This window comes from Lichenostomus cassidix, chromosome 17 (genome assembly GCF_008360975.1).
Source record: "Lichenostomus cassidix isolate B80296 chromosome 17, HeHo_3.0, whole genome shotgun sequence".
NCBI classification, from domain to species: Eukaryota; Metazoa; Chordata; class Aves; order Passeriformes; family Meliphagidae; genus Lichenostomus; species Lichenostomus cassidix.
In genome coordinates, this window is record NC_139497.1 from 5884505 (window position 1) to 5911814 (window position 27310).

Here is a 27310-nt window from a genome sequence, read left to right on the forward strand (position 1 = left end):
TGCACCGCTCCCCGTGCAACGCTCGGGAACACCGCCGCCTTTCCTCCCGATTGGTGGAGGAGAGGGCGTTCTTCGTGACGTCATGAGCCGCCCACCTGCGTAATAGCTTCGGGGCGTGGCCCAGCCGTGTCGCGGGCTGTGAATGGCCGGCGCGGGGCGTCACGTGTCAGCCGCGGCGCGTGGCGCGAAGGCGGAAGCGGCGCCATTTGCCGGTGCCGCGGGCGTGAGGGGCGGGTGGCGGTCGGTGCTGGCGCGGCAATGCCGGGAGCGCGGCGCTCCCTCGCCTCCCCGGTCGTGAGCGGCGTTCTCTGCCCGTGCGGGTCCCCGCACGGATCGGCGGCGGAGAGCGGCGGCGGGAGCAGCGGCGGCGGCGGCGGCGGTGCGGGAAGCGCGGCGTCCTGCGGACGGTCGCTGTGCGAGGCCTCCGAGCAGGACCGGCGTCTCCGCGCCCTGTTCCAGAAGCTCGACGTGAACCGCGACGGCGCGCTCTGCATCCACGACCTCGCTGTGGGGCTGGGCCGCCTCGGGCTGCACCGCACCGAGCTGGATCTGCGGGTGAGCGGCGGCGGGCGGTGGGATGTGGCCCGGCGGGGCTGAGCGGTGCCGCGTTCCGGGGCTCAGGGAGGGTTTGGACGCTTCCCGCGTCCCGTATCCGCTCCGGAGCATTCTCCGTACCCGTCTCGGGAGCAGGACGTGGACTCTGGAGACCTTCCAGCTGTGTCTGGCCGGGGCAGCGGTGGCACCTGCGCACGGTGGCACGATGGCAGCACCTGCGTCCCTTTAGTGTCCTGCTCCCCGAGCGAGAGGGGCTTGTGCCGTGGGACGCGGCTGCTCCGCTGCTCAAGGGGGCCTCGCCTCAAAGCTGCCCTGCCACCTTGCACACTAGACCCCGAGAAATCAGCTTGCTTGATACCTGTAGGCGTGTACGGTATTAACTGCCCGTAATTAATAAGATTGACAACTTAGAGCTTGGGCAGGAAAAACCATAAAGGAAATGGTCTTTCTCCAAGACTCAGGATAGGGCAGCTTGCATGCTGACTTACACCAGTGAAAGGTCCTTTGGAAGGGATTCCTGCAGTCAGGGTGTTGTGCAGGTTTCATTGCATCACCATGTTCCTCACATGAGTTTGGCACCGTGTTGCTACTCAGGTTTGCCCAGGATGGCTTATGCCAGACTCGTTTATTTTAAGGGTTTGGAAATACCTTAGAATGTAGGGAGGCTGCTGTATTGTACAGTTTGCATGTGGAGTATAAAACATGCAGCACTGGCTTTCTCTTTCGGTATTGGGAGCCCTTTGTGCTCACGCCGCTCTGTGTGATGCTGTACACTGAGGGTTCTGGGCTCCAGGGTTCAACGTGATGCTGCTCTGTTTAACTGTGATTAGCACAATTTACATGTCTATGATTAATGGGCTTGTCCTCAGTGCTGCAGTTTGTCCCTGCCTAGTCGCTTGTATTTTATGTGCAGGGCCATAAAAAAGCTCAGCATCATGTGAGGATAGGAGATAAACACATGGGTGCAGGCAGGGATGTGCCACCACAGAGTGTCTGAGTCCTGCAGGAAGGAAGAAGAGTTTAAGAATAACTTCTGACTCACTGAAAAGATACTTAATTCAAGTGACAGTTTGTATTCTCTCCCTATTCTGGGAGTGGTGCCCCAGTTTGAGTGTTTCATTTGCACAATCCTTTCCAGAGTTTCTAGTCCCTTTCTAACTTTGTATCTCCAGCATCTTAACTTCTAACATTTCTTTTTGGTTGGCATCTTCCCTGCTGCTGTAAAATACAAGAATTCCTTGGCAGTGTGATCTTGTGAGTAGATTAGTTGTACTGTTTCTAAAAATAAGAGCCATGGGTGTTTTCTGCTGAGTGCCTTTGGGTCCTTAAATCTGATTGTACCACAAGTCACCTGTGCATGCCCTGTGACAGTGACCTGCTGCCACCTGTGGGGCCCAATCCTTGACCTCTGGCAAAAGTCCCTCATGACCCAGAATGTTCTGTGCTTACACCTGCATGCCTGCCTTGGTTTGCATTCCCTTCTCTTCCCGTGCATGTTGTTCATTCCAGCTTGACATTCTCCAGCCCAGGAGGAAGCACCTTAAAACAACCTGCGTTTTTACTTCCCAGCAGAGAGTTTCTTTGCTTGGCGCGCTGCGGGAGCGGCACAGAGGAACCGTTCTGCGGGGACTGGAGCTCGCTGCCGGAGGGAAGCGCTGGCTGGAGGCTGCTTAACAATCCTGTCTTTCTGCTGAAGCCCTTGTCTGTCAGTATTGTTCCTCAGCCCTTCGCTTCCTCTGCCTTCTCTTCCACTTCAGTAGTGTGAGGAGGGTGAAACCCTGGCACAGGTTGCCCAGAGAAGCTGTGGCTGCTCCGTCCCTGGAAGTGTTCAAGGCCAGGTTGGATGGGGCTCTGAGCAACCTGATTTAGTGGAAGGTGTCCCTAAACCATTCTAGAGTTTGCTAAACACTGTAAATATGGTAGAGCATCCCCTTCAGCAGGGTAAAAACTGTCCATTAAGAGTGAGGATGCACAGTTCAAAACTCTCAAGTTCCAGTTAAAAATGTGGGAACAGCCCTCAGAGAGCTGGCTAGAAAACTTCCGTGTCGTGCAGTTTTTAGAGAATCAAATAAACTTCCTGTTTCCCAGGCAGTTCTATTAATAAGTCAGTCTTTTTTCTGCTCCATCCATAGCTAATTATGGCACCTTGATGCTTAACTAATGTGAAGTCATGTTCAAGAAAAGTGCTTAAGTGTCAAGATGAAAAACCTGTCTGATTTATCGAGCATGGTGTTTGGAGACCAATTTAGGCATAAATCACATGGATTGCTTGTGATTAGTAAATTACTTGGTGCCTCTGGTGCACTTTATTTTTCCTTCCATGCAGCAGTACATTTGATATGGGAGTTGCCTTCCAACATTTGGGAGCAGATGGAGAAAACATTGGGCTCATAAAGTGAGGTTATCGCCAATCTGAGCTGCGAGTTGCTAATCTCCCTGCGTCAGTAGGCTAAAAGTCCTTTTGGTAACAATAACTTTTGGGCTGAACTCGAAAATGAGCAATATTTTGGCTCCTTCAATGCTTGAGAGTTCTTGCTGAGATAAAACCCTTTGTGGCATTCTTGGAAAATTGCTGCCTTCTCTTTTAGAGGTGGCCTTCTGTGGTGGGGGAGACAAGGGCTTGTACTCAGATGTCCTTTGAGGTGGAGTTTGCTTATGTAAACAATGCTTTCTTTTTTTTTCTTTTTTTTTTTTTTTTAACCCATACTGTTATCTTTAAACCAGTTGACAAATCAAGTGTGCCAAACCAGTGAGCCTTGTAACGAAATGCTTGTTTGCACTGGTCAGCATGAAGCAATCCACATACTTCACTCTGCTTGGGCAGCAAAGTGATAACTATGTGAAGAATTTTTTTATAGCTTTTCTTGTTCTACTGTCTGAAGGGAGAGTCTTTTACTGCTAAATTTCATCTATCTCTGGAATGATCAATGTCCTGTTACTGTTGCTTTCTGACTTTATATAGACCTATGGAGCTGGAAATACACACTTAATGGAAATATGTTGAACCAGAACTATTTCCTACTTTGTATCTGGAGATGTCCTATTGCTGAAAGAATGTGTGATGGTAATATTTGTGTGTTTGCTAATATAACTGTTTTCCTACTGATCCTGATTAACTGCAGGGCTGGAGTGCCATTCCAAAACCTCATCTCTGCTGCTGAAGTTCCAGTCTGAACTGGTGGAATTAATCCCAGCTGCCTAGAGATACTGAAGTGGTGAACTTTGTCTGCAGCTTCCTCTTCTGCAGTGGTGCTGAGCATCTTCTGCTGGACTAGTTCACTTTAAGAAACAGAGAAAACATAACCCTTGTCTCTTTTCAGTCCCAAGAGTCCTGTTGCCTCTGCTCTAGCAGTGATGTCCTCCTTGGCCTTGTGATACTTTCCTCTCCTAAGTTCATATATGTGACTGTGATTACTCTCTTGGTATCAGCTTCCCCATGGGAAACTTCATCAGCTCCTGCTCTGCAGAAATCTGCTTTCATCACTTCTTCCTTAGCCTGGTATCTCCTCTTTGATCTCCAGGTCCTGGCTGTCCAGACCTTCCCCACGAGGTCTGTTTTTCACTTTTCCCATGTACTGAAGAAGCAAAGCTGTGGTGCTGCAGCTGGACTCTGCAGTGTTCTGTTTGCTTCAGGCCTTTCCTCTGAACAACTTTGCATTTTAAGTGTCCCTGGACTCTTCCAGCTGCATCCATGCTGGTCTGGGATAATAGATCAGTTAGCTCTTTCGCAAGTGACTCTGTGGATGGATTGAGAAACTCTTTCTACTGTAGTAGTTACAATCATAAAAAAATTTAATCTTGTTTCTGATCAATACTTTATCTTCTGTCGTGACATCATTTAATTCTTCCTTTCAGGCTCTTTATTTCTGTAACTATTTTATTCTTCAGCACTTTTGAGTACTCTGTTTTATACTATGCACAATGTACTGCAATTCTTAGCAACTGTAAGGGGCAGAGGAAGCAGAGACTTTTTCCAGTGTGATGCTTTCACCTGTTTTCCATTCACAGCCATCTGGAATTGGAGGACCTGAGGTTTTATTGTGTTACAGAAGTCAGTTTATGATAAGAGCAAAATTCTAATACTGTTCTGTAATCTGGACTGGAATATCTCTCCAGCTCTCATTTAGATGTCACAATACATCTCCAAACCTGTATACATTTATGTGTGGTGACATTGTCATGGTTTGTGTGTCTTGAATCCTGCTGGGGCTCTTGTGGAGCTTTTAGCCAGACCATTGTAATTCATCATGAAGGCTTGAGCAACACTAGGCTGTATCAGACAAACATTGTTACAGTTTGAAATTCCAGTTGATAGCCTCCTTCTGGTGCCAAAAGCTTCTCATCCACCCACCTCCTTTACTAATCCCAAAGGATCACCCTTTGTGGATACCCCGAACCAGTTTAATACAAGGTGAAACCACTTTCAATAATATGTTAATAAACTTCACCCGTTCATGAATAATGTTTATTTAAAAACTAAGCAAAATAGATCATATTTGCTGGGTCTGTAGGGAGTGGAGGCTTGTTTTTGCTCTTTGTGAATTTTGAAATGTGTGGTTTGATGGAGGCGCTGTTCTCATGCACTTGAGCAAGAGCAGAACTGTAGGTCAGTGATTTAATAGTAGATAAAGCTTTCAGATCTGTGGTGAGTGGTTAGCTGTGATGAGTTTGGGGTTTGATGCCTTCTCTGATTTAGGCTGAAGAAGCAAATGAACTCTTTGTAATCAAACACACGAGTTCTTGACAGCTGCAGAAAAGACTTTGAGAAGACAGGGCTTGGCTTTGGCATAAGGAAACTTCTGAGCACAGTGTTGGTTATTAATAGCCTTGGCCAGCAGTCCCTACAGTGAGAGGTTTGGGACAGGGAATGTCACAGAGACGGGCTGGCACCCTGGTTGCCTGAGGCTGTTGCTCTGCCAGCACCCAGAGGTCTTGCAGGGACAACAGGAGGAGAGGGGTGCAGGGAATCTCACACTGTCGGTGAAAGTCTTTACCCAGACTTGGTCTCTGGTCAGCCCTGCCTTAGTGTGATTAATGTGTGGTACGGGCAGTGCCTGTCCACTCTGTGTTCAGAGGAGATGTTGGGAGCCAGTTTTTAGATGCAAATATGCACAGGAGAAACTTGCTCCTGCATGTTTCCCTTGCATGTAAACAAACAATTGCAGATTAGAATTGTTTTGTGTTCATGTGCATACAGGACCAGGTATATAACTCTTGAGGCATGTTTGTTCCTTCAGGATTGTTTTTTGACCTATCTAGCAGAAAACTGGAGCAGCCTGGTGGTTCTCAGGTTTATTTAGCAGAGACCTTTGTCCTATTTACACAGAGCTAAAGACCAAGGGATGCTGGCTGACCTTTGAGAGATGTAGGTGCAACTTTGACTAGAGCATATAAATTTTAAATGTCAGCATTGTGTAAGAGTCTGTTCTAGAAAGGCATCCTCAATATTGCTGATGTGGCCTCACTGTATTACTTCCTGCAGGATGGTGTCTGTTCTGAACTTTGTGGGGAAGTGAATACCTGTAGGAACCCCTCAGCCTGAGTGGACTGAAACAACAAAACTCATCCAAAGCAGCTGATTGTGCCTGTGTAGAATATGCAGCAGATCTTTGGTCTGTCAATACATGTTTTGTGGGGCATTTTTTAGTGACCAGGGCTCAATATCTCAGTAAGTAGTGGACATATCTCCATGTCCTCATCTGCACTGGATTATTAGAATTGTTAATGTTGGAAAAAAACTCCAAGATGGAGTCCAACCTTTGACCCTGTTAACTAAACCGTAGCACTAAATGCCCCATTGAGTCATTTTGAGAACACCTGCAGGGTCAGTGACTCTACCACATCCCTGGACAGCCTGTGCCAGTGCTTGACAACTCTTTCAGTGAAAAAATGCTTCCTGATGTCCAGCTTCCCCTGGCATGGCTTGAGGCCATTTCCTCTTGTCCAGTTGCTGGTTGCTTTGGAGAAGAGGTCAACTCCCAGCTGGCTAAAACCTTTCAGGGAGTTGTCAGATTACCGAGATAGTGGCAGGTAAAAGTATGCAGACTTCAGCATACTTAGTGTTTCTTTTAATTTTTAATCTAGCTGAATATTGAGCAGAACCCTTAAATGGTTGGTGAACATTAATAAAATGACCTCAAAGCCATAATAAGTTCTTGGTCTCTTGTTTGAGAGCCCAACAAAATGGTAGTGCTGCAGCCTTGTGCTCTTGCTTGCACACAGTATAACACGATACGGTGTCAGGAGGAGGAGAAGGGGGAGGGAGCTTTTTCCTACAGCCCTACTTGTAACAAATGGTAAATGAGTCTTTGTTCTTGTTCATGTCCTATCGCTATATTTGTCCCTCTGAATGTGGGACGTGAGCACAGTTTAATGATGGCCCAGTCTTTGTCTCGGGTGGAGAGGCGTAGCTGTGATAACTCGTGTCCGTTTGGGAAGGCAGTGGAGATGTCTGAGTTTTTCCAACTCACATGTCTGGGAGCTGCAGGGGAGCTTCTGGCAGCTAAAGTGGTTTGTAGTGGAGAATTCCGCTCTAAGAGAAATTGTTGAAATTTTTAGATCATGAGTTGCTTGGAAAGGCAAAGCTGCTTGGTATGTGAACCTACATCGTTTAGCCTGAGGAGAACTGTGTGAGGGCAGGTCTGGACCTGGGCTGCTGCAGGGCCATCCTTTCTCACTACCTATTTTCCTGCTTAACTGTCTGAGGCAGCAAGAAGTTGATTTTCTAATTTCTGAGTACTAAGGATGCCCTGTCTCTTGGTTAATCCCTGCTCTTCATATGATATGACCTTGGTGGAACTCTCTGTCCTGGGCAATGGCTCTGTGCTCCCCCTCCCTGGCTAGCCCTGTCTGTATTTTCGTATTTGGCACTGGCTGTGGATGCCTGAATATATCAGCTTGGGCAGCTAATTACTTGTGCCAAGGCTCCTGTAATGAGGTGACCAGGGTTTCTTTGTAGTGTTTCCTGAGCTATGCCGTGTCACCTTAATATATGAATGTACTTGAATGTCACCAGACAGTTTAATTATTTAAGCAGCAGTGGCCAAGATGTTTAGATTTCATGTCACGGCGCGAGAAGCACCGTGCAGGGTTAACTCCAACATTCTAAACAGTATGAAGTCGTGACGTACTTAACGTTTTCCTCTTTCAGAAGTTATATTTGAAAAGATAAGAGGTAATTGGTAGAGTCACGGTGGCCCATCCCAGCTGAGGGCTGGGTGCTATCTCTAGGTGGCACACACGTGTAGGCGGCAGGGCTCCTTGGGGTGCTTCCAGGAGGCTCCCAAAGGAGATGAGTCACTGCTCATTCCTGCAGGGTCACCTAAGGAAACAGAGACTGCCGGCAGCTCTTCCTGTGCTGGAGGAGGAGAAGGGTCATTGCTCCCAGCACAGCTCCCTTCCCTCTGCCCCCCTTTCTTTTCACCCTCCCTCTCACATTTTTGACGTGTTAGCAAGTTGTTGGTGACGAGGTTCACTTGTTTTCCGGAAAACGCTGTGCATTTACTCAGAAGTCTTCTAGAAACCATCTTAAAGTGAATTTCTGCCAGGTATAGCAGCCTGGAAAAGGCAAGTGTCTGTCTGAAAACTGGAGTTTTAGATTTAGCAGGTAGGATGACGTGGCTGCAAAGTACACCTTAGTTCTATGGCTTACGCAGATCCATCCTCTGCCAGCTTGCAGTACTGAGGAAAATACTTTAATTGAGCAAAACACGTCAGTCTCTTGCTTTTCTCTCTCTCTTTTGTGTCCATTTGGATAGATTACACGACTTTATTGTCGGCTTCTCCTCAGGCTATCTAATGACTATCCATTTTGGTGCGCAGGGCTCTGAGGCCAGCTGCCACAGGCGCCTTCTGTCCCCAGTGACTGGTGTGCTGGCCAAGAGCCAGCATTCAGGACAGCCCTCCTGCTTTTTCTGCCTTAAATCCCACGTCTAGATCATGCAAACAGCTGGAATTGGAGGAATGGCTGGCTCCTAATGAAGCTGAGGTTGGGAAAGCTGTTTTACCGTGGCCTAGGTGTTCGTTCATGATTTCTAGAAGAAGTGAATTCTTGCCACACATGTTCCTTTGTGTCACCTTTCAGGCTGGACTCACAGTATTTATTACAACTCTTTTTATGTGTGGATGATTGGTTTCATGGTGGTGTTGGTAGGATAATACTTTCCTGCAAATTCCCTGTAGGAGAGCAGTTGTCTTGCCTCTAGCTATAATCATCTTGCTGTTACTAGGTTTATTATTCTGACCTAATAAAATTCCCCACTTGGTAAAATAAATGCCTTTTTTTTTTTTTCTAAATATGATTAGAAAAGTCTGTTCTCAAAGAGTTGTGTGAATTAGTGGGGTGGCAGAATTCCTCTGAGGTTTCCTTTAGTAAGGACAGAGGCCAAGGAAGCATTGCTGAATTTTTGCTTTAATTACACCCCAGGCATGTAATTTCTTGCACATATTTTCTTATGAAATCTCTGCATGAACAAAGGAAGATGGGGGTCCCTTATGTGCACACACCACTAATGTTAATACTAATGCAAGGGAACAATTGCAACAGTGTCAGGTAGCATCAGCTATTAAATGGAGCCTTGTGAGTATTAAGTGACCACAGATGACAAATCTCAAGTTCTACTTTGGGTGCTTTGCCTTCTGTATCATGACTCGTAGCTGTGTGAGTGGCAGGGCAGCCTGCAGGCAGCTCACATTCCCTTTCCACACTTTTCTGGACCCTATCCATGAGTAGCCTCAGCTGGTTACCTCAGCAGAAGGCTCTGGAGTTTTTTGGCTGGGTTAATGAGGTTGTCAGAGGAGCATGGGAGCAAGGTAAGTGCAGGGCTTAAGTGGATGTGTGAGATGACTTGTAGTGGCAGTAAGCTTCAGATTAGTTCACAGCTGCTTGTGAAACCACAGCCTTAGGCTAATAGAAGCTGATTTTGAAGAACCGTGCCCAGTTCAGAAAATCTGCTTTGTTCCTCTGGCTTGAGAGCATTAAAAACTTCCAAATGTCATCTTAAAGGATCTGATTCACTATGTGTTAGAAAGTAGTTTAACTTCATGCTTGTAGCTGTGATGACTGGCAGCAGCTCAAGGTAATGGAGGCATGACAAGAATTCCTCAGTCTTTTCTGCCTTCGCCTGAGCTGCTGACTGCATCCCAACTAGAACTGGGCTGTGCCATTCCTCAGAGAGGAACAGGGCTTTCCCACACCCTCACCCCAGTGTTACTGCCCATGAATTTTGTAAATTTTTTCTACATGGTTAATTTTTGGTATGTGTCAGATTTTAAGATAAAAAGCTTTGTTGCATACTGTACATAGACCTCGTGATTAAAAAGCATTTTTTTCTTCTTAAGTAATTCTGGTGCATTTGCAGAAAAATTTTTTTAATGGGATGTCTTCTATGTACTTGTCTCTCACTTTTTCCATTACTTAGGTTCGTTATAGGAATTCAATGATAGCAAGTTCCCAAAAGTGATGTTCATCTCAAAATTTATGTGCAACTTGGCTGCTTAAGGCTCGCAGACCTTTCAGATTTTGGATCGTATTTGCACATCTAATATCTGCACACCAGACGTGTCCTGCAGTCTGTCACTCTCAAAAGTTAAAAGCTGAAAAGTGAGGCCCTTTGCTCGCCCTGGATCTTGCTGTGCTGTGGTGGGTAGGGAGCCCCAGGTGATGGAAGCTTTGGGTCTGTATTCATTTCTCCTGCCTATTAAAACCCCCAAACTTATGGAAAAGTCACAATACTTTGGAAGTGAGGCATGCAGTGCCCTGTCTGGGGACACAAAGAATCTGGGAATATGAAGTAAGTTGATGAACTTTAAAACGGAAAATGCTGCTGGGTTCCTCGAGGGTGGGTTCTGGTGGGAGGCTGACACAGCCTCGCCAGTCGATGTACGACTGCTGCTGTGGCAGCAGAGGAAAATGTGACATTTTGTGTAGAAATCCAGGGAATATCATGTGTCCTGTGCTTATATATTGGTATGTACTTGCAGTCCTACTCTTTCTGGTCCTGCCTTTGGGTGCTTCAAGGCTCCTCCAGCAGAGCTCGGCCAGCCGACCAACCAGCGATGGTTTAAGCACAGCTCTCTCACTGATGAATGGCCGTAAACGCTGTGCTGGGAGCGGAGGCAGCAGCACAATGCAGCACCAAAGAGCTATTGTAGGCGCGGATGAGACTATAATAAACCGGGGAGAGAGAGTGCACTTAGAGGTTAATGCGGCCGCGGCTGGGCAAAGCCGGCTTCTCTCTGCAGAACCATCTGCTGCCCTAACAAAGAGCTGCAGCCGGAGCTGCCGAGCTACACGCATCCCTCGGCCGCTGCCCGTTGCTTTGGGGCAGCCCCTTCCATGCCCAGGGCCGGCGGGCGCGTTCCTCTGCGGGCAGCCTCCCGCGCCCCGGGCGCGCTCCCGGCCGGCTGCGCGCGCTGCCGTGCTCCGGAGCAGCGCAGTGTTGGGAGCGAGGATTGGCTGGGCACTGCTGCAGTGGGGACGCAGCCTGGGTGCTCAGCATCGCTGCTCAGCCTCGCTGCTCGCCCGGGCTGCCGGTGGGATGAGCCGGGACGCGCGGCTCAGTTGGCAGCTCTGAGAAGCTCCTCTCGGAGAGGTTCATCTTTAGCTTTCCTCCTAAACGCAGCGTCTCGGCTTCTCTGTCCAAGCAGTCTCCAAAGCGCAGCGTCTCGGCTTCTCCGTGCCAGGGGGCTTGTGCTTTGTCTGTTGCCATCAGATTTCTGAGGCTCTGGTACAATGAGCTGCTTGTCAGGCCAGGCACGACTGCAGTAGCAGCAATTTCAAAAGGCAGGAAGCGTCCGCAGGAGCGGTCTGTAAAGAATCTGAGCCTGTGGAGTCGCTGGGTTGAACCTCCCGCTGGCTGCTGTGCCGATTCCCGTCTTGGGGGTGCTTGGTAGTGCAGTCACATCATCCTTGGCAGCGGGCAGCTCCTGAGTGCGCAGGGTTTCCCTGCCCGGGATGCTCGCTGGAGCAGCAATGCTGCAGACCCTGTGGCATTTTCTGTCTAGCTTCCTTCCCAGGGCCATATGCCAAGGTCCTGCAGATGAAAAAGAGGATGAGGCCAGAAACACCACCCCACTTCCAGGCCCCGGGGAGAAAGGGCCAAAGATGTTGGGGAAGACACAGGACAGAGGGACTGATCCCACTGAAAGGAGACCAACTATCCTACTGGTGGTTGGACCCGCAGAGCATTTTCCAAAGGTAACGGGATATCCAGGGGCCTGAGGAGGGGTTGGTGCACATGGCAGTGGAGTGTGTGGTCTGCTGGGAGAACGGGTGTTGCAGGTGGAGTGTGTGAGTAGCTGTATGTGTGAATTTTGGGAGGGGGGAGAGGAACAGGAAAAGGGAGCAGGGTCCAACGCGTGTGCTTGCTAGAAAGGAAGGGGGCGGGGGGCAGGGGAGTGACTGAAAAGAGGAGATGATCTAACCTTCCAAACATGATGTTCAAAGTGTGGGGAAAAATGCTGTTTAGGGGCAAGGGATAATATAGGGGCCTCCGGGGTTCCTGGGCAACTTGTAAGAAGCATGACTGAGAGGGCAGGCAATGATAATGCAGGTTAGTGGTGAGTCCCACCCCTGCACTGGAGGCCGGCAAAGAATCAAATACATCCTAAAATGTTCTAGAGTCAGTCTCTGTTAGTTTGGCAAGCCTTTGGTAAAACTTGCATGTTTCGAGCAAATGAGTAACTGGCTGTATTATTTGAATGGGAGAGCCTGGAAGAGAGTAAAGCCTGTCCCTGGGGAGCGGGTGGCATAAGGGAAAGACTAAAATCTGCATGAAGATGGGAAGTTCCCGGGGGGTGGGAGAGCAGGGAGGTGGTGGGGGCGCACAGTTGGCAGAGAATAAATGGTGAGGCTTTGTCTGGGGGGAGGCAAACAAAAGCTGCTTAGTTTAGTGCTGGGGCTCCCAGCACAGTGCTGGCCGACTGCAGTTCTGGCTTATTTAATAGGAGGGAGTGTTGTCTGTCTCCCCTGAGGATGGTGCAGTCAGCCCTGACTACATGTGGTTTAAAACCAAGGGTGTGACCTGGGATTAGGGAGGAAGGAGTTGGACATAACGCCTGCGAAGGGTGGGAGGTGGAGATAATGCTGAAGGGCTGCAGCAGGGATGGGATTGTGTGACTTTCAGGATCCAGCTTATTTGATAGGGAACTGGGCATGGTTGTTGCTGTGGGCTTTCTCTTTAAAATGAGGGGATGAACAGGTTTAATTTGTAGAGGGGATTAATATCTGTTCTGCTGCTGTTTTGAATGGAAACAGGGCGGCATTTCACATTCTGGGGAGCAGAAGCCACTCCCTGCTTGAATCAGACCGAAAAATCTGCAGGGACTTTTGCCTTCATCTCTATCCTTTGCAGTTAGCACTGTGCATCCCTGTCCAAAAGAGGAGCATGCGCGTTTTGAGGAGGACTTTGGTGCACAGAGGTTGAAGAAGGACAGAGGCTCAGAACTGAAGGAGGTTGTGATGAAAACCTTGGAATTACAGGGCTGAAAATCTCTCGTGTATTCAGAGAACAATGGTTCTTCAGTCAGGGAGACTCCATCTGTTCACACCTGGAAATAAAGCTTTCTCTGAAAGCTGATACCAATCTCCTCTTTCCTGTGTGACCCTGGGAAGATTTGCTGCATAGGAACCCTGAAACTGGCTAATGGAGAAATACCTAGAGGATAAGGATGTGGTAAAAAGGAGTTATTGCAGCTTAGGAAGTAACTGCCCATCTGCCAGGAGGTTGTGACTGTGTAATTTTAGCCTGCCCGGATTGTAAAGTAAAACGCAGTGTAAAGCTCTTCTGTTGAGGATTATGCAGATATGTTTTACCTTGCAATTTGGGCTGGCTAATGCTGCATCCAGCCCATGGCTCAGCTGATGGACAGTAACTTGTTCAGCTGCAATGACTTGTTTGTGCTTGATCAGATATCAGTGTTCTAATTACCTGTCTGAAGGAGAAGTGTTGGGAAAAGTCTCATACAGCCTTAGGGATCGATAATAAACCACTGTGAGCAAACAATGTTATTTGGTGTTTATTGAAAATGTGGGGCTTTTGTTCTCTGCCGCTGGCTGGCTGTGACCTTGGGAGCAGTATCTTGACTGGTAGGCCACTTTGTTTTGTAAAAACACCTGTAGCTCCTTCTCTACTAAAAAAATACAAAAAAATATCACACCTGATACTGAGATTTCTGTGAATTGATGTGTATCGATAAACTTGGCCGGAGTGGCTTCCTGGCCTTGAATCTTCAGTCTTCACTTGTCATTGGTGTGTTCCTCAGGTGTTTGCCTGAAGGTAACGATTTCAACATGAGGTTGTTTTTGCAAATGTAGGGAGAAAATACTGATTGCAAATGTGTTATGTTGGCCCTGGAACTGTGTACACAGGAGACAAGCATGAACTGCCTCTGATGTCACTATCTGGACTTGCAACTTTGGATCCGTGTGTTGTCAGTGGAACAGGTCACCTTTCCTGGTCAATTGGACCTTATGGCAAATACCACGTAGTGTTGTCTGCTGTGCCTCATCTCTATCCTTCCCCTGGCATAGCCTTGGCTGGCTGCAGCTCCTTACTCTGCTGGGGTCTCTTAAATCATTAACTCCCCTCCTTCATACACTGTACACTCTCTGTGCTTTTTGAGGACTTTATGTACTGTCCAATTAATTATAAGCTAGTTTGCAGAAATAAAAAAAGACCAAGTCAGCAGAACCTAGTGAAACCTTCTAGCAATATGGTTGGAGCCCAGAAAGCTGTTTTGCCTCTGAAGGAGGATGTTATGTGACTGTGACGCTCGCTGGCACTTGATATTTTTAGAGCCTTTTTTTTTAGCAAAGTAAATTCAAAATTAAACAGCATATTTTCCTGCTCCTTGTATGGCTGCATCTTTCCATCCTTTGGGAGGTACATTCTGGATCTGATGTAGTAAACCAGTGATGAAGCAGATGCCTAGAAGAGTACAAATGGCTTGGAAAGGTTAGCATTGAAATGGCAGGGTATGGAAACTGGTAACTTGTGCAGCATTTAAAAAGAACCAAATCCTATAAATTAAAATGAAAATGAGTTTGCAGCTTCCTTGATGACAAGAAAAATGAGACATGAAGGAAGACAAACTCTTGCTCCCTTTAGCAGAGGGTATCAGCCAAGCTGGCTCTACATGGCCCAAAAATGCATAGGTTCAGTAGGAGAATTGGTGGATGGAAGAAATACCAGGGAGGAGTGACTTTGTTTGGAGCTCCGTGCCCTGTCCTTGGTGTGATCAGGAATAGACAGTGCTAATGAGGGATGTACTGTGCATAGCTGGTGCCTGAAGCCCTGGGCTGGGTGTGCTGCTGTCAGCAGGGGCAGTGGGACTGGCTCAGTGTGTGCTGAGACGTGGGCAGTGACCCCACACCAGTGTCCCAGCAGCACTGATCCCTGCAGCTTTGGAGAGCTGCCTAGCTCTTGAGTACTTCCAGCTTTACCAGGATTTTTTAGCTGAAATATAAAAACTTCTTAATACTTGTTTAAGTTCCTTTTGTCATTATAACCTGAATTGCTGGTATAAACTTCATTCGTAATCTGTCTCTCCTTCTTAGCTCGCTGTCCTGTAATTAATACCCTGCTTAAAATCAGCTTTAACCTCATTAGCTTTCTCCTTTCCTCTGACGTAGGTAGTAGGGCTTTTTTTCCCTAAAATGTGCCGATTTTGTCTTTTGTCTCTAGCTGCCAACTCCAAACAGAGTTTCTTAGGAAAATCTGCATCATGTTGGCATAGCAACTGAGCTGCCAACAGCTATAATAGTGATGCTTGGCAACTCGTGGGAAGGACTACGGAGGATCTTAAGGCTTTGTGAAGCAAATCTGAGTTAGATTTGTTCACTTTCTACCTGTTGCTGGGGGGGGGGGAACTGCTCTGCTCCCCTCGGTGAGGGTGTTTGGTGTTGGACAGTGGGTTTATGTATCATTAGGGTGCTGCTTGCAGTGAGACTGGACTTGGTCTCACTGGCTGGGGTGTTCTGTTGGCATGCATGCAGTGAGCTGCTGCAGCTGATCTTTAAGAGGATCTGGAGTCCCTGAGAAGATCCTGTTTTCATGCAGAGAGACGTCAGCAGGGAGTAGGTTAAGCCTGGTTAGGTAACATAGCAGTGGTGCCATGGTAGGTGAGGTGCCCCAGCAAGGGCAGAGGAGACCTTTGGAGGTCACGACTGCCAAGGGTACTGAGTTGCTGTGAGTCGTGATCCATTAAGCTTAAAAAAAAAATCCTTGAAATTAAGCTACAGATTAAATATTCCCTGTTTGTGTGATTGACATGCAGCTCCATGAACCTCTCATTACAGACCTTGGCTTTGCTTTAGAGAGCAAAATACCATGGTAAAGATGTAAGGGCCCCCTGTGCATGAGGGCCTGAGGAGGGGAGTGCTGGTTGGACTTTGCTCTTCCAGGCAGGCTGTTCAAACACAGCAAACACCAGAAAATGTTGTTGTGTCCGCAGCAGTGGGGAAAGCTGTTATCTGGGCTGGCTTGAACCAGTTCAGCAAACACACTGTGTTACTTCTAGTGCAGACAGGACTACAGTGTTTGGGTTACTGGCTATGGCTTTTTGCATCTTCCTTGTGTGATAGCTTCTCTCTGATAAATACCAAGACTATAACTTTATTTAAAATTCATGTTAGGAGTCAGTGATTCTGTCCAGAGCAGCATTGTTGGCTGCTGCACACTGGTACTCTCTCTGGAGAGCTAGGTGTTATCCCATACCTCAAACTACACTGAATGCTCAGAAACCTGTAATTATACCTGCATTAAATGGTGCTTGTGCCACGCTCCCTCCTGCCTGGCTTGCTCCTATCAAGAGCTCAGGAACTTGCTTACAAGGTGGTTAAACTGTCAAGGGTAGAAACTGGAAAATGTTGTTCTGCCCAGGACGCTTCTTGTAGTACATATCTGACTGCAATGTTTAATTGGAGTCATAAGGGTAGGAAAAATATGAAGCTGGTGTAACTGCTGTGTGGATGCTTAGCTAGGAGGCTTAGTAGCAGCTGGGGCTGTTTTGAAGCCTGTCCTTGATTTGGGTGATTTTCTCTGTATTTGGCACAATGACAAACCTCCAGGCTTTATTGCTGCTGTGTTAGTAACCCTGGAGTGCTGCAGAGGGGAGAGATCTTGGTGTGCAGGGGTTGTCTGTTCTTAGCTGACACAAGTGGTTTTGGGAGAGCTTGCAACCAAAGCCAGTCAACTCTGGCACAGCAAAGTAATCTTGTAAAAGTGGGAAACTTCTACTCGAGCTGGCTATCCTAAATGTGTATGAAAACAGTAAGTGGCTGGCATCCCGTTCTTACTGTGTTTTAGAAAAATAGTTTTTTTTTTGGAAGACAATGAGAGTCTTTCTGTGTTGCATGGTGGGAGGGGTTATGATCAAGACTGGTCTCCACTGTGCTGCCTGTGTAAATCCCCCCAGAGGTGATTTACAGGATCAGAAAGGACTGATCAGATGTAAGGACCAGCAAGTGAGTGTCCTGGCCCTTGGCCAAAGCTTCTTGGGTTAAGAGAGACACGCAGTAAGAGTTAACTGTGATGTAAGGTCTGCGGGTTTAATGGGAGGCAGGTGTTGAGCAATGAGCAGCAATTCACGTGTCTCTCCGTGGCAGCTGGGTGGGACTGTACAGCCCCGGCTTCCCTTTTAAGTAGAAGGGCAGGGCTTGTGCAGCCAATCCCGCTCACTCGTGGGCATGTGTCATGAGACTTGCTGGTATTTCCTTTCCACTACGTACTGAAATTAGCTCAGGGGAATCTCTCAGTTTTACTTCCCTTCCTTGCCGGTCGGTCTGAGCAGGGCAGCTGAGTCTTGGGCTCGGAAAGATGCTCTGCCTCTGTCTCTATGTGCCAGCGTTCGGGGAGAGGCAGACGGAGTTTGAGTACTTTGAGTCGAAGGGGCTGCCGGCAGAACTCAAATCCATCTTCCGACTCAGCCTCTTCATTCCTTCCCAGGAATTCTCTACCTACCGCCAGTGGAAGCAGGTATGGCCCTGAGAGAGGAATGGAAGGGAGGGAGTGAGCGATGGAGGGGTGGTCTCTAACACTTTGAGTGGCTCCCTTGGAAGGGGGAGAAATTCATGATGATTCTGTTGTAATAACTGAGTAAAGCATGGAAACGCTTCTTGTGCCCCTTGGCAGGGATTGCTGAAGCAGCATGAAATGGACTTTTTTCTTCTTGATTCTTTGTTTTGAATTGAGTGAGGTGTTGGTGCCTGTAGGACTGTTTAAACCCATTGATGTGGGTTACATAGAAAAAAGGGGTTTTCCAGACTGTGGTGTCTTCTGCTTCTATTGGTCTGTTCAGATACAGCGATTCACATCCTCTTCCTCCTTCTTTCATCCTTCCGCCCGCCTCCCTTCTGACAGGTCTGTAATGTAGTGTCAGCTGAAGCTGCTGAAGGTGAACAGGTTTGTGCTGTGAGCAGGAGAGCAGCTCTGTGCCAGTGACTCAGCCAGGGGTGGGTGGGCTGAGCTGGGGAGGGTTGTGCAACAACCTTTCCCTTTGCTGTGGAGTGGAGATGCACTAAATGTGCATCACTAAATGTGGAATGCTCCATCCCAGTGTGTCACAGCCCTTGATTTCAGCTTGCTGCTACATTTTTTTTTCATCACCAGGCTGTCAAGAGCCCACAGAGCTGATCATTGATCAGCAAAGCTGGGGAGGCTTTTTACACCTCTGTGCACAGACATGTACCACAGGCTGGAAGGTGTCTGGGGTCCCACGTGTGCTGCTGGGGCTGTGACTGCAGGTGACCACAGGATATTCTGCAGCTAAAATAGCTGTTAATGGCCAGATTTCATATTTGCTGTTGAAAGTGAAGAGATGCAGGCAGATATTTGTTCACACCTCCAGAGAAGGTGCTGGGAGCTTGGCTTTCTCACCCCTCACACGTGTGCTGTGGGCTACTGTAGGGCAGGCAGCATTTCTGTGCTGTGATTGTGGGGGAGGAAGGTGAACAGGGCAAAGCTCTTGTTGCCTGCAGTCTGTGATCACTCGTGGTGCATCTCTGCAGTTGTCAAGGCATGCTGAGAGAGAGGGAACAGTTGCACAGTCACAGCTCTCTTACAGTGTCTCCGAATTATTAATGCCTGTCAACTGGTTGGGGGTTGCCAGTGAGAGGGAAGCCCTGATTCAGCTGTTCAAGCCCAGTGTGCTGACAGGAGAGGGGTGTTGGTCTATATTTAGCCCACAAGTTGAATGTGAGGCCGTATCTGAACTTCACAACGGTCATATGATGAATAGCAGGTTAGGAATACTGGCATACCTTGGAGGTCAGGGCAGCTGGGACAGTACTTTCTTATTTAAGGTTCATCAAGTGATTAGGAATAATCCTCATAGCATTAGGGCTAAAGAGGCAGGACTTGGTGGATGAGAGGGAGTTTCGATAGGGAATTGTTTAGTACTGAAGTCAGTTAAAATGACATTGAAACAAAGACATGGCTTATGAAGGGGACTGGTGGTCATAGACTGAGGCCATATCACAGTAAGCTCAGGTTTGCCTATTACCTTTGAAGCCTAAATATTGAACAAGATATTAATGAACAGAGGGTTAACCCAGTGTTTTATCTCAGCTCAGAGCTTCTTTAACAACCCATCTGCTGTTACCATAAATGTTACCAGGATTAGAACAAAACTTTGGATGATGCAGTAGACTGAATCACACCTTATTTAGTGTTGCTCACTGATTCATGTTGAAAAAGACTTAAAGGCTGTCAAAGGCAAGTGACTGAACAAGAAGGGGAATAGGAACTCCCTGAGCCACATTCTTGCAGTCTGGAGATCACCTGTCAACATACAGCCATGTGCCCTTGGATAGGAGAGTCCATAGGCTATTGCCTCATGTTGCAGTGAGTTAATTAGTCATTTACCTTGTCCTAGATGTCTGGCACAGTTTGATCTTGATTTTAGCTTTGTCCTACTAAGAACCTATTCTTGCTCTATATGCATCTCATGGAAACTTGTGTAATTAAAGCACATAGCTTCAGGGTGCCTAAACCAGTTCACAAAGGTTTTTATCTTCAGCTGTGTTCACTAGAGCTGGACAGGCTTTTGCTAGTTGGAGTTAGTCATTGCCAGAGGGACCTTACTTCTCTAAGGATTGTAGTAGGCATGAAAGTCCTTCTCCTGTTCAAGTTTATTACCTCAAGTTTTGTGATTCACTTTTTATGCAACTCATACTTAGTTCAAGAACGTTTACAAGGACTTTGCAAGGTGTTAATCAAGATACAGTCCCGAGATTAGACACATGACACTAGCAGAATATCCCTGATAAAAGCATGAGGCATTCCATCTACATAATGGACTTTGGGAAACAGTTGGAATCAGGTGACTTTTCTACGCTACTGCTTTACTCAAATCTCTTAGAGGAATTACAGTTCTGTCAGCTACTTTTTGGAGAAAAAGTCAAAATTATGTGGGAGAAGTTTAAGTATGGTAGAATGGGGAATAGATCTGTCTGAATGAACAAAGGAACTGACAGTTCTTGGTTGTTTTCTGAACAGAAAATTGTGAAGGCTGGAGACAAAGACCTGGATGGACAGCTGGATTTTGAGGAATTTGTTCACTATCTCCAAGACCATGAAAAGAAGCTGAGACTGGTTTTCAAGAGTTTGGATAAAAAGAATGATGGTAAATACCTTTCTCCTGCTCATGAGTGGACTGGTGCATGTGTTAGCCTGTAATATGTGTCCTTGAGCTCACTGGCTTATCTTTGCAGGCCGCATTGATGCCCAGGAGATTGTCCAGTCTCTCCGGGACCTGGGAGTCAAGATCTCTGAACAGCAGGCTGAGAAAATACTCAAGAGGTGAAGATTCCACTGGTTTTTCTGTTTTATGTTGAGGGAGTTAGAAATGTAGGGACATGGAAACCATCTCTTTCCCCCCTGTATGCACTTTCCAGAGACTTTGGTTCCTCCCTTTTTTCCTATTACTTTTCATTTTGATTTTTTGCTGTGAATTGACATATAATTATAAAATTGTGATGCTTTTTGGGCAGTTACTGTCAGAGTCTCTCCCTGACTTGTGGAGGGGCAGTGCTTACACCTGAGCTGATTTGCATTCCTGTCTTGATTGTCCTGCTGCCCTGAGCTTGCTGCTTTGAAGAGGGCCTGTGCATTTGCTCTTTCAAAATGCTGAGTGCTTTATGCATGTGGCACTAACATGTTAACAACCACTTATCTGTGCTGTTTTTTTCCTCTTTTTTTTCCTCTGCTACCTTCCCTCTGTCTGTTTGCCTGTGTGTCAGAATAAGGACGGGACACTTCTGGGGTCCTGTCACCTAGTAAGTATTATTTTCCCTTCAGTGTCAGTTATGTCCCTAACTTTGGTAGGAGGGGGTGCAAATGCTGTTGTGGGCTGGTTAGAAGGGAGAGAGAGGGGAGGAAAGAGAGAGCCCACTTCTACCTCTGCATTGTTTGGTGAATAGGTTTCCTAGCTTTGTCTTGTGTCTCTTTAGAAGTCTTTTAGTAGTTGCTTTGCAAAGCTTTTTTACAGTGTGGGCCTGGATAATCAGAGGGAAGGGGAGGAGGAATTTGTCACTCAGTGGGAGTCTGTACTCACCTGATGATCAATCTTTTTAGCATGGATAAAAACGGGACAATGACAATTGATTGGAATGAGTGGCGAGATTATCACCTGCTGCACCCTGTGGAGAACATTCCTGAAATCATCCTGTACTGGAAGCACTCCACGGTAAGAAATAGTTCCTCTGCAACAGGTCTCGGTCTCTGCCCAGCTTCTTGGTGTGAGTTCTGGCTCCCAGGAGCTGCTATCAGCAGTTCCTATCTCTCTCTTCATGGTTCATAGCTGCCCTGTAGCCCTGGAAGCTCAATTACTTCCTGTCCTTTGCTGTAATCTTGCCACTTATCACTGTCACAGCTGCTGGCACAGGTGATAACAAGTGCAATACTGCAGGGAGATGAGGGTGTTCTCTTGGTTTGCACCTCCAGGAGCTCCTGCCAGAGGCCAGTCCCAGCTGGTTCAGGACCTGTTAAAACTAGAATCTGATTCCACAGGCAGCCATCCTTCCTGGAGGATACCTGTGTGAGAATACTATGTAATGAGATTTAACTGGCTGCAAGCTTGGAAGGTTCTGGAGAGGTCCAGCTTTTTTGCTATGCAACTGCCTGCAGTTGGTCAGTTTATTCCTAAATATGACCCACAGTATTTTGATATAGACAAATGTTCAGCAGTTGCCAGGTTCTTGGAGGGAAATCTTGACAGTTTCCCCTGTGACATGTTCTAGCAGTGGCAGCTCCTGTGGCCAGGCACAGCAGTTAGTGGCTGTAGATAAGCTGCTGGCTTGGAATAAGCATATCCTGTACTTCAGCACTTGGCACTCATTAAGAGCAGTAAAACTTTAGCAAGATCTCTGTCTGATGGAGCATTTCTTAACACCTTCTACTTTTGCAGATCTTTGATGTGGGAGAGAATTTGACTGTCCCTGATGAGTTCACAGTGGAAGAGAGGCAGACAGGGATGTGGTGGAGACATCTGGTTGCAGGTGGAGGTGCAGGTGCTGTGTCCAGAACCTGCACAGCTCCTTTGGACCGCTTGAAAGTGCTCATGCAGGTATGATGGAACAGTTCCAGTTTGCTTAAATACCTGAGCAAATTCCTTTAATATTCATGGTTACCTGGGAAGTGATAATGTTCATCAACACAGTACAGCACTCTGGCCAATGTTAATCTTGTTCTTATATTGCTATTTTTAAAAACATTTTGAATTAATTGAGTGATCCAAGCAATGTAAAAAAATTATTTGTTGACTAGAAAAAGTACAGAGAATCTTTTTGGAGATAGACATGTCAAAACTGTCAGTAGTAAGATAGTTTTACAGAAAACTTGGGTTTTGGTGAAACCAGTTAGAATCTTGTGCTCCTTTGAGAGACCCTGAGGCCATGAGATTGAAGTGAATGTGGTGGTCAGTTGGCAGAGCTTGTATTCAGTATTATCAGCATTAGAAAGGAATTGGAAAATTTTGATTTTAGCCTGCTATGTCACTGCACCTGCTCTGGAACCAGCTGAGAAGTTGATGGGTAGTTGGTCCTACCCTAGGTGTGGGAAAAAACCAGGACAGTTGCTTATTTAACCTTTCCTCCCATTCCAGAGGGAGATATTGATTAGATTCATTAGTTAACGCTAGACTTGACAAAAAAGAAAAGAAGCTTGCTTTCCTATTGTAGAAGTTATCTGGAAGGGATTAAAGCCTTGGCAAACCTCCGGGTAAATAAAAAAGCGCCCTTTTGTCCCTGGATTACAGAAAAACGTTGCGCTGCCGTAATCGGGACTGGAACTAATCCAGGCTTGTCTCTCCCCCCCAGGTTCATGCCTCCCGCAGTAACAACATGTGCATCATCGGCGGCTTCACGCAGATGATCCGCGAGGGTGGCCCAAGGTCACTGTGGCGAGGCAACGGCATCAACGTGCTCAAGATTGCACCCGAGTCAGCCATCAAGTTCATGGCCTACGAGCAGGTGAGGGCACAGACAAGTGTGATGCAGGGCAAGCTGAAAAGAAGGTGGCTGGGATAAGGCGTGGAGGCTCAATGTCTGTCTGTTTTGGCTTCTGCAGATCAAGCGGTTCATTGGTACTGACCAGGAGATGCTGAGGATCCACGAGCGGCTCTTGGCTGGTTCTCTGGCTGGGGCCATTGCACAGAGCAGCATCTACCCCATGGAGGTGAGGCAGGAGGCTGAGTCCAGCCCAGGAAGGCTCATGGGGAGGGGCAGGGACAGGAAGATGTGGGTAGAACACCAGCACTGATATTTAATTATTGAGATCTCAGAGTTGGTATCAAGTAGTACTGCTGACAGGACAGTTGCTGTGGTCCTGAACATCGTGCTCTTAAGAATGATGTTGTCTGTACACACTGTTCTCCTGCTGATTCTGGTGTAGGCCTTCATGCTATTTATTCTTGTCTTCTAGGTTCTGAAAACACGGATGGCTCTAAGGAAGACAGGGCAATATTCGGGCATGTTGGATTGTGCCAAAAACATCCTTGCAAAGGAAGGAATGGCTGCCTTCTACAAAGGCTACATCCCCAACATGCTGGGAATCATTCCTTATGCTGGTATTGACCTGGCAGTCTATGAGGTATGAAGTCTTTAACCTATACAATTATTATATTATGTTACATGTTATTGTTAACCTATTGTAAGTCTGTGCAGCTTGTGTGGCCTTACCATGGTCAAGCCTATCAGTCATGACAGGAGTATAAGTCATTTATCAAAGCTTTCCTGATCAGCCTTATGGGGCACAAATGGATTTTTTTTTTACCTAAAATGGCCTAAAAGATCATAAACTACAGTCAACATCATGCACGGTCCCTTGTTTCTTTTCTTCATGAGAAAATTGCAGCACAAAATTAGAGGAGGGATTTTACCCAGGCACTATGGCAGCAGCAGCTCAAAAAGATTTGAGAAGCCCTGTGCTTCTGGCTGAACTTGCTTAGAACTTTCTGGGCATTTACTGTATGAAATGTGATACTCTCTTTGCCTGCCTCTTCACTGCTGACATCAGGTTTTTTCCTTCCAGACACTAAAAAATACCTGGTTGCAACGCTATGCTGTCAACAGTGCAGACCCTGGGGTCTTTGTTCTGCTGGCGTGTGGCACCATCTCCAGTACCTGTGGACAGCTTGCCAGTTACCCCCTGGCCCTCGTGAGGACACGCATGCAGGCCCAAGGTGAGAACTTTTTGGAGCTGTGGGAACTCATGCTTTGCTTTCTAAGCAAGGCTAAAGGTTCTCTAGCACAAACATTGCATCAGCAGCCTCAGCTGGCACACACAGCTGAGCTGTAGGCTGTGATGCTGTGAGGGGACAGTGGACTTTGTGCTGCCCTTCTGACAGCTGGGGCTAAGGACCTCCAGGACAGAGGTTCTGTTTTGCTCAGATCAGCAGGTCTGGGCTGAGGGCATGTGCAGAGCAGTTTGAGAAAACACTTGCAATATGAAGCATGGAATGGGTAGCTGAGAAGTTAATGCTGTCCCCCATGAAACACCTTTGCTCTGGGAACATCTGGAAGCACATGGATCAGAACTGCTCTTGGAAACAAAAGTGTTTTCCCCACATAGGCTGCATTATTTATTGTGGCTTTCCCTGTTGCAGCATCTGTGGAGGGTGCTCCCGAAGTGACCATGAGGGGACTGTTCAAACACATTCTGAAGACAGAGGGAGCGTTTGGGCTTTACCGGGGTCTGGCACCCAACTTCATGAAGGTGATCCCAGCTGTGAGCATCAGCTACGTGGTGTATGAAAACTTGAAGATGACTCTGGGCGTGGACTCGCGGTGACCAGGAGATGCTGAGGACTCTGAACTCTGAAATCTTGGGATGCGATCCCAAGACGTATAAGCCATCTCTCATTCTGTGAATGTGTCGACACTAAGCTGACTAAGCAAAGCTGTGAAATCTCAGATTGTTTGTGAGTCAGTAAGGGGGAGGGGAGGATCTGGTGTCCTTTGCCATCTTGCTACTCAGATCTCCACATAAACCATCACGGGGTCCTTTTCATTGGGCCGTTTGGGAGACCAGGAGATGAGCTCCTGGGAGTTGCTGAGGTCAGTTCCCAGCAGTATGACAGAGTAGCAAAGGTTTGGGTTACAGGTCTGCTCTCAGCGTGTTGCCTGTACAGAGCTGTTTGCCTACAGATGAGCACCTTCTGACTTGTTGAAAGAGCTTCTTTTTCCATTCAGAGAGCTGCTTTTTCCATTCAGTTGTTTAACTTCCTACCCATTGTTTAAATTTGTACAAACCTTGTGTAGGAGCTGCTGCCACACCAGGCTTGTTATTATGTTTACAAATATTCCTTTGGGTGGGAGACATTCATGTTCTGCTTCCAAGACTTGACATGAAATGTAACTTTGATCTATACTGGTTTGGAGGGCTGGTGGGCAGTGGTTTATCCAGCCAGGCTGAAGGTTGCTTAAGCCAGCCTGATGAAGAATTAGGATTATTTATTTTTTATAGGTTCAAGTGTGTCTCATAAACCCACTAACAAGATGCACTTACTAACAGAAGCAGCAGACTAGAGCCTGCATGCCTGTATCCTTTGCATGCCGGGATTGGCTTGTCTTATACTCTGCAGGGGCTTGGAAAGGGGAAGGCAGGAGAGCCCTGGGCTGCCCGGCACCGTGATGCATGGCTTTAGTGAACAAAGACAAAATAACTCACAGCTCCTGTGCAGTTGTGCTCCCAGCACGACATGAGAGCCCCTGTGCAGCGTTGCATGGACCTCTGAATTCCATCCTGCCTGGTGCCAAGGAGAGCTGGTGAACCTTTTCCAACCCCCGTGCCTATGCTGCTATCTTATCTCTTTAGACCTCTTGGTAGATCGATGTTCAGGTGTCCATGGGTGCGATGGAGGCCCCAAGTCAGGAGTGTCTGCTGTGGGAAGGGGTGTTAGGGAGAGGGGCTGGCTGTCACTGGGAGAGGTGAGTCCTGAAGACATGCTTGCTTATCTTTCAAAGGGTGCTTTTCATAAGGCTAAGGGAAAGAGATGGCTTTAAAATTTCTCTGATTGCATTATGGGCTGCTTTAGTTAATAGGATCCAGCTTCTGAGGCCTGGGAGATCCTCACCCAACTTTTCATTTTGGTTAAAATGGACCAGCGTTGCATTCCACTGTTTTACTGCTTAAAGCATATTTATTTTGTATTTATTTGAACAGAGTTATGTCAGACTATTTTTATAGGTTTGTTTAAATATTGTTACTGTGCTTTTATTTCTCCTGTTTAAAAACGTTCTCTATATTAGTTCTCTTACATCACACAGCTGAGCCGTGGGGAGGGACACTAAAGTCACTTGTGTATCTTCCCTCTGGGGTTTGAGCTGCCTTTCCCACACCTGGGGTTGTTGCTGGAGGACCTCAGCCCAGAGAAATTCTGTAGCAAGAAGCCATAGGAGAGAAGGGAGCAGGTGAAGAAGCAGAACCTTGGTGGGAGGGTGCACTGTGAGGCTTGCCTTAGTTTGGAATTGCCTCTGTGCACAGCTGAAAGGATTTGGGTGGATGGCTGAAGTTGGGAAGTGGAAGGTCAGTGGATGTTGGATGTCACAACAGTTAATTAAGAATGCTTGGGGGAATTTTTAGGTGAGGGGGGAGGAGAGAAATCTCAGGGACTAAAGACAATACACGTTTCCAGTGAGATAGAAGGAAACTTGCACTTGGACACGAGCTGCTGCAGTTGTGCTTTGAGGCTGAATCAGCAGACCCTGCTGCTGAGCCAGTGCTCATCACATGCAGGAGGACACTGTGGAGATGTGTGTGAGAAATTGGGAAAAGATTTGCTAGCACTCAACAGCTTTTTTTCTGACAGATTTTGGTGGTTCATGGAGTCTCCCAGGTGAGACTCTGCCTTGCCTCTCAGTGCTGTCAGTAGTAGCCACGTGGAAATCTAACCAACAATGGATTAGTGATATGATTTTTTTCCACCCCCCTCTTCCTGAAACCTATCAAATTCTACAGTGGCTCCTTCCTACCAGTGTGGCCTAATGAGAATATGAATATCAGAATGCAAAAATCAATGCAAAAATGACAACCATCTTTGTAGCTGTAACCACAAATTGTTATAATGCAAATCTAACTCGGATTCTTCATGTAGGGAACAGTCTGCTAATAAAGGTCTGTTAAAGAGATACCACATGTCTCCATCTCTTTCTCTATGGCTTACTGGTGCTGTTTGTGGCCAGACTTTTCCTGGGCTAATTCTCACCAAGGACACTGATACTGGGAAGAATTCTCACCATGAGGACCTGGGAGAAGAG

General features: G+C 47.1%; 1 protein-coding gene across 5 annotated transcripts; it reads left to right on the forward strand.

The window, feature by feature from the left end:
• Window positions 1-193: 193 nt before the first annotated feature.
• On the forward strand, window positions 194-27181 carry SLC25A25 (solute carrier family 25 member 25). 5 transcript variants are annotated; one of them, XM_085077174.1, is made up of 11 exons: window positions 194-555; window positions 20052-20178; window positions 20267-20354; window positions 20795-20830; window positions 21129-21240; window positions 21961-22119; window positions 22871-23023; window positions 23121-23228; window positions 23475-23642; window positions 24084-24234; window positions 24658-27181. In XM_085077174.1, the coding sequence occupies exons 1-11, from the start codon at window positions 259-261 to the stop codon at window positions 24840-24842; spliced, it is 1584 nt and encodes a 527-aa protein (XP_084933300.1). In that variant the 5' UTR covers window positions 194-258; the 3' UTR covers window positions 24843-27181. The 5 variants fall into 5 exon arrangements, with proteins under 5 accessions (XP_084933300.1, XP_084933295.1, XP_084933296.1 ...); XM_085077170.1 differs by lacking the exon at window positions 194-555 and adding an exon at window positions 11081-11752; XM_085077172.1 differs by lacking the exon at window positions 194-555 and adding an exon at window positions 16925-17531.
• Window positions 27182-27310: the final 129 nt, after the last annotated feature.

Excerpts from the sequence above, each read along its gene's own strand:
- SLC25A25 (XM_085077174.1), top strand. The coding sequence starts at position 259 with ATGCCGGGAGCGCGGCGCTCCCTCGCCTCCCCGGTCGTGAGCGGCGTT. Across the intron at positions 20,179-20,266 it reads TTTGGATAAAAAGAATGATG|GCCGCATTGATGCCCAGGAG; the intron begins GTAAATACCTTT and ends TTATCTTTGCAG. Across the intron at positions 21,241-21,960 it reads TGTACTGGAAGCACTCCACG|ATCTTTGATGTGGGAGAGAA; the intron begins GTAAGAAATAGT and ends CTACTTTTGCAG.